This window comes from Budorcas taxicolor, chromosome 17 (assembly GCF_023091745.1).
Source record: "Budorcas taxicolor isolate Tak-1 chromosome 17, Takin1.1, whole genome shotgun sequence".
In the NCBI taxonomy this organism is placed as follows: domain Eukaryota; kingdom Metazoa; phylum Chordata; class Mammalia; order Artiodactyla; family Bovidae; genus Budorcas; species Budorcas taxicolor.
The window spans coordinates 71,194,591-71,203,494 of record NC_068926.1 but is presented as its reverse complement, the minus strand read 5'-3'; the positions used below and the strand labels follow the sequence as shown (position 1 = coordinate 71,203,494).

General features: G+C 66.4%; 3 protein-coding genes across 3 annotated transcripts; 2 read left to right on the top strand and 1 right to left on the bottom strand.

The window, feature by feature from the left end:
- The first annotated feature begins 1,237 nt into the window (after positions 1-1,237).
- On the top strand, positions 1,238-3,472 carry CHCHD10 (coiled-coil-helix-coiled-coil-helix domain containing 10). The gene is made up of 4 exons (XM_052654783.1): positions 1,238-1,278; positions 1,471-1,693; positions 2,416-2,563; positions 3,274-3,472. Exons 1-4 carry the CDS (start codon positions 1,238-1,240, stop codon positions 3,291-3,293), a joined length of 432 nt encoding a protein of 143 aa, XP_052510743.1. The 3' UTR covers positions 3,294-3,472.
- A 58-nt stretch (positions 3,473-3,530) lies between these two features.
- C17H22orf15 (chromosome 17 C22orf15 homolog) lies at positions 3,531-5,783 on the bottom strand. Its single transcript, XM_052654483.1, has 4 exons — positions 5,565-5,783; positions 5,026-5,112; positions 4,757-4,925; positions 3,531-4,622 (listed from the first exon to the last, which is right to left on the bottom strand). Exons 1-4 carry the CDS (start codon positions 5,587-5,589, stop codon positions 4,235-4,237), a joined length of 669 nt encoding a protein of 222 aa, XP_052510443.1. The 5' UTR covers positions 5,590-5,783; the 3' UTR covers positions 3,531-4,234.
- A 1,703-nt stretch (positions 5,784-7,486) lies between these two features.
- On the top strand, positions 7,487-8,622 carry VPREB3 (V-set pre-B cell surrogate light chain 3). The gene is made up of 2 exons (XM_052654917.1): positions 7,487-7,535; positions 8,232-8,622. Exons 1-2 carry the CDS (start codon positions 7,487-7,489, stop codon positions 8,546-8,548), a joined length of 366 nt encoding a protein of 121 aa, XP_052510877.1. The 3' UTR covers positions 8,549-8,622.
- Positions 8,623-8,904: the final 282 nt, after the last annotated feature.

Here is an 8,904-nt window from a genome sequence, read left to right as displayed (position 1 = left end):
CATGCTTCTGCTCCTGACTTCATTCTCCCTGCAGTCCCAGGGCCAGGAGGCCTCTCCTGGGGGTTGGGGACAGTGATATGAGTCTAGGAGAGTCAGGAGCCCTCCCTGCCAAGGGCACGGATATGACCACTCAGGACTCATTCAGAGAGGACCATGAAAACCTGCCGTTCCTGAAGGGCTGGGAAGCGTCCTGAATCTGGATGGCCCTGCCCTGGACCTGGAACCAAGGGGTAAAATTCAAGGCCACAGGATTCAAACTCGCACCAATGCCCCTAGGCCTGCAGGGGACAGCCTTTGGAAAGGACATGCAGGGTAAAGGCAGTCGGGGTCTGGTGCTGCATCCAGCCAGTCCATCCTAAAGGAAATCAGCCCTGAGTGTTCACTGGAAGGACTGATGCTGAAGCTGAAACTCCAATACTCTGGCCACCTGTTGTGAAGTACTGGCTCATTGGAAAAGACCCTGATGCTGGGAAAGATTGAAAGTGGGAGGAGAAGGGGATGACACAGCATGAGATGGTTGGATGGCATCACTGACTCAACAGATGAGTTTGAGTAAACTCTGGGAGTTGGTGATGGACAGGGAAGCCAGGGGTGCTGCAGAAAGAGTTGGACACGACCGAGCAAGTGAACTGAACCGAGGAGGGGAACTGGCGGGTGCTCTGTGAGCAGTCCTGGGAGGCTTTCTGGGGGCGGGACGGGGGTGAGTGCTTTGTACCCGCCCCAGTCCACCCGCGACCCTGGGGCCACGCGGGAGCCAGCGAGCCGGGCCCCACGGGAGGGGGAGGAGCAGGGCTCGGCCGTCGCCGGACCGCCCTCGGTTCGGCTCGCCGCGCTCCGCCGCGGCCTTTGAAGGACCGTCCCGTGGCCGCTGAGTGCGCCCTCCGCGCCCTGCCACAGCGGCTCCGCTTCCCCAGGGCGCACACAGCTCGGGCCGGCGGCCAGGAGGGCGCAGGCTCACCGGCCCCCGGAGCTGCCGAGGGAGAAGCCGGGGACCCGCGCGGGAGCGGCGTGACCCGGCCCCGGGCCTCCCGCCGGGGGCGTGTCTCCGCGGCCCCGCCCCGCCCCGCCCCGCCCCGCCCCGCCCCGCCCCGGCCCCGCCCGGCCCCGCCCGGCCCCGCCCCGCCGGCGGGGACCCGCGCGGCCGCCTCCGTCCCGGAGCCACAGCCAGCGCCGCCGTCGCCGTCTCCGCCTCGGCTCGTCCGGCCCCGCCGCCGCCGCCGCCGCCGCCGCCGCCGCCATGCCCCGGGGGAGCCGCAGCGTGGCCCCGCGGCCAGCCAGGTAGGAGCCGGCGCGGGCGCGGGCGCGGGGGAAGCGCGGCCCCGCAAGGACGCGGCGGCGTGACCTTGGAGACGGCCGCGCCATCTTGGCGGGGGCGGGGCGGGGGCCGCCGCCGCGCGGCTGGGACGGTGGTCCTGGGCCCCGGCCTGGGGCGCGGCCGCGAATGAGCCCGCTTCTCCCCGCACCCCGCAGCCGCCCCGCCGCGCCCTCTGCCGCGCACCCGCCTGCGCACCCGCCGCCCTCGGCCGCGGCCCCGGCCCCCGCCCCGTCGGGCCAGCCCGGCCTGATGGCGCAGATGGCGACCACCGCCGCCGGAGTGGCCGTGGGCTCGGCTGTGGGCCACGTCGTGGGCAGCGCCCTGACCGGAGCCTTCAGTGGGGGGAGCTCAGAGCCCGCCCAGCCTGCCGCCCAGCAGGTGAGCAAGGGCTCAGGGGAAACTGAGGCCAGAAGGATCCTACGGGTCACTCGGCTCTTGGCCTGGGGTCACTCACAGGCGGGCTCTCCCAACCCATCTCCTGAGGCCAAGGTCCCTAGAACCACATGGACAGACACCAACCAGCCCTTTAAAGATGGGGAAACCGAGGCGCTTAGGGGTCAGAGATGGCCCTGGGTCGCCCAACCCTAGAAGAAGGGAGGGCTGTTGGAGTACCTGAGTGCCCGCTCTCCCACCCCCCAGGAGGCCCCTTCCTGAGGCCAAGGGTGACTGGTAGTCGGTGACTTTGGGCCTGCCGACCTGTCCCCCACTGGGCACCCCACCAGTCCTGAGCCACATTTGGGCTTAGTGACGGGGTGAGGGATCATGGGGATCAGCGTGACTGAGCCCGGAAGGTGTCAGAACCTGTCGGCCTGGAGCTCACACCAGCAGCGCCCTGGGCTTTTCTAGACCCGTGTCCCGCCTCCTGCCCCACCTGCCCCTGGTCCCGCACCCCACCAGCAGCGGCAAGGGCTTCGAGAAGGCTGTGGGCTCACCGTTTCAGGGATGGAGCCGCTGAGACCTGGGGCACACTGCCCGCTAGGGACCCCTGAGGCACCAGGGCCAGGGGCTCTGCGGAGGGGCAGCCACCACCCCCAGCTTCGGAGTCCTCTCCCGGGTGCCCAGCCCGAGCTGACCCGGCTGCCTCCCACGCTGTGCCCCAGGCCCCGGCCCATGCTGCCCCGCAGCCCCTGCACATGGGGCCCTGCGCCTATGAGATCAGGCAATTCCTGGACTGCTCCACCACCCAGAGCGACCTGACCCTGTGCGAGGGCTTCAGCGAGGCCCTGAAGCAGTGCAAGTACAACCACGGTGAGGGGCCGCTGCCCGACCGGCGCCAGGGTGGGAGGGGCGGTCCACTGCTCCCGCTCCTCCCGGATGCTCCCACTCCTCCCGGGTGCTCCCACTCCTCTCGGGTGCTCCCACTCCTCTCGGGTGCTCCCACTCCTCCCGGGTGTTCCCGCTCTTCCCTGGTGCTCCTGCACTTCCCAGATGCTCCTGCTTCTCCCTGGTGCTCCCGCTCCTCCTGGGTGCTCCTATGCCTCCTGGGTGCTCCCACTTCTCCCGGGTGCTCCCACTTCTCCCTGGTGCTCCTGCACTTCCCAGATGCTCCCGCTTCTCCCTGGTGCTCCCACTCCTGGGTGCTCCTGCTCCTCCCGGGTGCTCCCGCTCCTCCCTGGTGCTCCTGCTGCTCCTGGCTGCTCCTGTGTCTGCAGGGTGCTCCTGCTCCTCCCGGGTGCTCCCGCTTCTCCCTAGTGCTCCTGCTCTTCCCGGGTGCTCCTGCACTTCCCAGATGCTCCCGCTTCTCCCTCGTGCTCCCGCTCCTCCTGGGTGTTCCTGCTCCTCCCAGGTGCTCCTGCTTCTCCCTAGTGCTCCCGCTCCTCCCGGCTGCTCCTATGCCTCCTGGGTGCTCCCGCTTCTCCCTGGTGCTCCTGCTGCTCCCGGCTGCTCCTATGTCTCCAGGGTGCTCCTGCTCTTCCTGGCTGCTCCTGTACCTTTGGCCTGACCTCCTCCCTCTACAGGTCTGAGCTCCCTGCCCTGAGAGACCAGAGCAGATTGGGTGGCCAGCCCTGCACCCACCTCCACCCCCTCCCACCGACAGCTGGACCATGACGTCAGATTGTACCCACCGAGCTGGGACCCAGAGTGAGGAGGGGGTCCCTCATCCCACAGATGACCTGAGATGAAAATGTGCAATTAAAAGCCTTTATTTTAGCCGAACCTGCTGTGTGCCCTCTTGTTGAACTGTCTGCAGGGGGTGGGGCGGAGGGAGATAGAAGTCCCACTGCAGGGTGGGGTGCCGCCCCTTCAGCTGCTGTCCCTGGTGGGGAGGGCGACCTTGTCATCCTGCGTAATCCAACAGGCAGCGCAGACCGGACGGTGAGGCATTAACTGCTGACCTCAAGCCTCAAGGGCGTCTGACTCCGGCCAGCTGGAGACCCTGGAGGAGCGTGCCACCTCCTCTCAAGGAGCACCACCCCTCCACCCTTTTCGTCTCCGTGGCCTCACGCTCCGTCGGTGACCTTGCGCCTCTTGCTGATGCAATCTCCCCCTAATCACAGATTCAGCAGGAGGAATGCTTCGGGCCTTTGCACCTAACCACAGGAGCGGAGGTCATGGCCAGCCCCCTTGGATCTCAGTCCAGCTCGGCCGCTTGGCCGTGATGTGTCAGGTCACAGGGCCTGCCGGCACAGAGGAGCAGGCCCTTCAAACGGCATCGAGCACTCGGAGCTGCTGCCTCTGCTGAGTTCATTCAATGTCTCCACACAGAGCACCCTCTGTGTGCCAGGCCCTGTTCCACGTACCCGGTCAGCGAGCCACCAGCGACCTGCCCTTGGGCACAGTGTGTCCCGCCAGGCGGCTTTACGTGTGTCTCCGAGGGAGGCTGGCATCGCGGTCCACCTCTCAGCACGCACATCTGTCCCCTGGGAAGGGGGTCCCATTTCTGGGTGCGAGCAGTCCCCCGGGGTCCGTGTCTCCTCCTCACCTGGCTCCAGGCCCCAGCTCTTGGGTCCTGGACAGCAGGGAGCCCACCCTTCGGGGCCGAGAAGGAGGGCCTTGCTCCTGGTGGCCACGCCGAGTGCCCAGGCGCCGCCTCTGGCCGTCGCCCTCGGGGAGCAGGCCCAACCGCCAGCGCAGCTCCTCTGTGAGGCCCGGGAAACCCTGCCTGAGGGCGCAGGTGGGCAGGCGCCCCCGCCCCCAGGCTCTCCCGTGTGAGTGACACTCACCGGCCAGCTCTGGACGCTGCCCATCCAGGTTCTCCAGGAGGGACTCATAGCGGGTGGGGTCCCCTCCCTCCCCCTCTGCGGAGGGAGGGAGTCTGATCACTGGCAGGCTGGTGGTCCATACCCGCCCCCCCAACTCTGGACGTGTTTACTACCCCCACCTGGGCTCAGGACAGGGCATTGGATGGGAAGGACAGGGCTGGGTCCTGGCCAGGCTGGGGCCTCTGCAGGGCATGGGTGCCCCGTGGATGCTGTCTCTCCTCTTATGTTCCAGCGTCACTGCAGGGGGCACAGATCCTGGACCCCGCTTACTGATGATCGGCACCAGGACGTAGGTCCCCCGCTCCTGCAGCGGGGGCTGGCCACGGAGGGCGCCGGGGAAGGCCCTTCCTCCAGCCCCTCCGCGAGGCTCACCAGGTGCCCATCCTCAGCCCGCAGGGCAATGGTCGCTGGGAGGGCAGAGAGGGAGGCAGGGCAGGGCTGGTGCTACCCCTGCCGGGGTGGGGGGCGCCTCAGCCAGTCCTCCAGCACCCCTCGCTGCCCCCTCACCGTCAGGGGGCACCTGGCCCCTCTGCCTCAGGTGGGCGGTGAGGGTCCCGAGGCCACACCAGGTGTTCACCAGCTCCCAGCAGCCGGCTGCAGGAGAGGGGCGTAGGTGGGCGCGTGGCACCCGTCTTACCCCCAGACCAGGATGCTCTGCCTCCCTCCCGCCTACGGGGTCAGGAACGTACCCCCTTCCATCTCCCCAGACATCTGAACGACTCTTGCCTCCACCATGCAGCCCCGCCTCCACCAGAAGCTCAGGAGCCCCGTGCCCACCCCCGCCCCCGCTGCGGGAGCACCTGACCAGCGAAGAGATGGGGCAGTTGGGACACACGCTCCCCCAGTGGCGGCACAGCAGCTGTGCAGCCCAGAGGAGCCTGCCTGCTTCTCCCAGGACCCAGCTTGGGGGGTGGTTTCCCTCAAGCAACTCCACCCAGACTCATCCCATGGACACCCCCTTCCCCACACCGCCTTCTCGTTCTCCCCCTCCAAGGCAGAGGGAACGTACCCCTACCCGTCTGCTAGGACAGGGGACCCCCACTTACCTCCGAACATCACCGTGATAAACATGGCCGTGGTGGGGACAGACCCCTCCGACCCCCAACTTCCCACCTGGGGAAGGAGCTGGGGTGGAGCTCAACTGCAGGGTGGGGCCCTGCGGGAGGCGAACGGGTAGGGGGGGATGATGGGTGGATGGGTTCAAGCGGAGTTCCTTGCTCAGTCCAGGGGGTCCCTGCAGCTAGTCCAGGGTCCTCAGCCGTCTCCCGCTTACTGGATCAGAGAGGACTGAGGCTCCCTCCCCTGCCCCCCCACCCAGCTTCCAAGCTGGTCTCCATGGCAGTGGGAGCTGCCAAGAGGTCTGAGCGGCCAGTATCCGGGTAACGGGGTTTGTGGAGGGTCCGGGCATTCCCGGTGCAGGGCTCTAGTGGGGGCTGGAGCCTCGGGCCACAGCTGTCCAGAGACCAGTGCCCCCGCCCCCCGCCGCCGCCCACAAGGAGAGACAGAGCTCCCAGGCGGGGAGTGGGGAGGTTCCCGGAGGTGGGGGCATCCTCAGCCTTGCAGGCCCCCTTCCCAGGCGCACTCCCCGCCTCCCCGTCTTCTGTCCCCGGTTCTTGTTGAGGTATGATTGGCATACAGTTCAGAGCCACCCTGCGCAGTGTTCTCCACAATCAGGATACAGAACATGTCCCTCGTCCCCCCCAAACTCCCAGCCAGGCTGTCACGAAGAGGGAGGCGGCCGACGGGGCAGGGCCTTGCACCCCCTGCGTGTGGGATCCACCGGGGTCATCACCGTGTTGGTGGGTCCTTCCTGTCATGCCAGGAGGGTCCCCCTGCCTGGAGGTGCCCCCGTCTGTGGATCCGCTCACTGCCTGCTCTTTGGGTCGTTTCCCGTGTGGGGTGATGATGAGGAAGGCCAGCAGGTCTCTGGGTGAACAGGCATTTGTTTCCCTTTCTTGAGGGCAAATGCTGGGAGGGGGTGCCGGGCTGTCCGGGGAGAGTGCGTTTCCGTTTCTAAGAAGCTGCTGGTGTTCTCCAGTGTGCATCTGCTTGTGGCCGGGCCTCTGGACTCAGGAGACCTCCCTCTCAGCGGCCCTCCCCACCGGGTGGTCAGGCCGTCTGTGCCCTTCTGGGGCAGAGCTCAGCTCAGGAGGCGGGAGGAGGCCCAGATCCCAGCGCAGCCCGCCAGCATCGCTCTGCTTCGCTTGGCTTTACAGCTGGAAAGAGGGCAAGGGGCACCGGGCGCAGCCCCACCACAGGCAGGTTAGCGGGAGGATGCGCTTCGGCGACGGCAGCAGGCGCTCAGAGGCAGCCCCGGGGCAGCGCTTTCTCCCCAGGATGCCGCTGCGTCTGGGGACCCGAGTCCTGCAGGGTCGGGAGCGGCTGTGGCCAGATTCCGGCCTGCACCCTCGGCTCCAGCCACCACCCGTTTGTCCAGGGGTTTTTGTCTTTCGAGCCGTTGGGAGGGGTCTTTTGCCTGCAGTGTCATGGAAGTGCCATAGAGGGCTCACAGCGGGAGCTTTGTAACAGTGGTGCGGAGGGCTGCTCCAGGTCAGGGAGGCGCTTGAGGGAGCCTTCCAGGGCGATGGAGATGTTCTAAAATTTGGTCTGGGTACAGGCTGCAGGGATATGTGTGTGTGTGTGTGTGTGTGTGTGTGTGTGTGTGTGTGTGACCCTCGAGCCACACGTGTGAGGTCTGTGCACGTGACCATACTCATGAGACCTCGGTGGAAAGCAGCCACCTGCTCTGACTGCACCTGTGGGTTTCCCGCTCCTGCTCTCAGGCTGCCCGTGGCGCCCACTGGCTGACGTTGGGGAGACGGCACCGCCCTCCCCCGCTGTCGGGGGGCTGATGATTTGCATGCCCTGTCGGGGTCCAGCGGCCTCCCTCGTGGGGAGGTCCCGAAGCACCTGGAGCACCGCCTGCCCGCAGAACAGCGGACTCCTGCCTGCCTCCCTGCCTTCGGCCATGGCCTGCCCGCCTCTGGCCCTCCTTCTGCTGGGGGCCCTCCTGGCAGGTGAGCCCTCCCAAGGCCTGGCTCACCTGGGGGGGGCTGTGTAAGACAGCACGGGGCTCTAGAAGACCCCTGCGGGGAAGTGAATCGCAGTGGGCAGGGGGGATGGTTTCCGAAGGGGCCGTGAGGGGGAGAGGAGACCTGGCCTCAGTTTCCCCACTGGTGAGTGACCAGATAGCTAGGGTCCCTTTGGACTCTGACTCTGGGGGGTCTCAGAGACTGGTCACCTACTTAGGTTTTCAGAGGGGAAGCTGGTGTGGCCTCGTCACTGCCCCGCAGGGCCTCAGGGACAAGCTATCCCTGAGAAGGTCTCTAGCAGTCAGTGGCCGGAGGCTGAGCCGATGGATATAGTAATGGCCCAGGAGGCTTCTTGGGGGGTGATCAGCCTGTAGCCAGGTTTTGGACGAGCCAGAGTGACCTAAGTGATGGGGGTCTGCAGGGCAAGGGATGAGGATGGGCAGCAGGGGGACCCAGAGGCCACCAGCCCACCCTCTGAATTCTGGACCCTTAGCTGCACGTGGCTCCTTGGGAAGACGGGGCTTAAGCGTCGCCCGCTCTGTGGCCCACACAATGCTGATTCTGCAGCACTGGCTCTGAGCTTTTGGGAGCAGATTCTCCTGGGGAGTCTGACCCAGGCTTTGTGGGGCAGGGGCCAGAGGGAAGGGGCCCAGGCCAGACCTGAGTGTGTGTGTCTCTCAGCCTCTCAGCCAGCCCTGGCCAAGCCAGAAGCACTGCTGGTCTTCCCAGGCCAAGTGGCCCAACTGTCCTGCACCATCAGCCCCCATTACGCCATCGTCGGGGACCTCGGCGTGTCCTGGTATCAGCAGCGAGCAGGCAGCGCCCCCCGCCTGCTCCTCTACTACCGCTCAGAGGAGGACCAACACCGAGCCCCCGGCACCCCGGACCGCTTCTCCGCGGCTGCGGATGCAGCCCACAACACCTGCGTGCTGACCATCAGCCCTGTGCAGCCCGAAGATGACGCCGATTATTACTGCTTTGTGGGCGAGTTATTCTAGGGGTGTGGGATGAGTGTCTTCCGTCTGCCTCCCACTTCTACTCCTGACCTTGGGACCCTCTCTCTGAGCCTTGGTTTTCCTCCTCTGTGAAATGGGTTAATAATACTCACCATGTCAACAATAACTGCTGTGAGGGTCATGAGATCCCTGCGGCCGGGGGTGTGGGGGTAGGGATGGTCCTGGGGATTACTGCAGAAGAGGAAGCACCTGAGACCCTTGGCATGGGGCCCAGCCTCCCCACCAGCCCCCAGGGGCCCAGACTGGTGGCTCTTGTCTTCCTGTGATGGGAGGAGCTGGAGTGAGAGAAAAAGGAACCGGCCTTTGCTGGTCCCGGTTCTGCATGGCTGGTTGGGGTC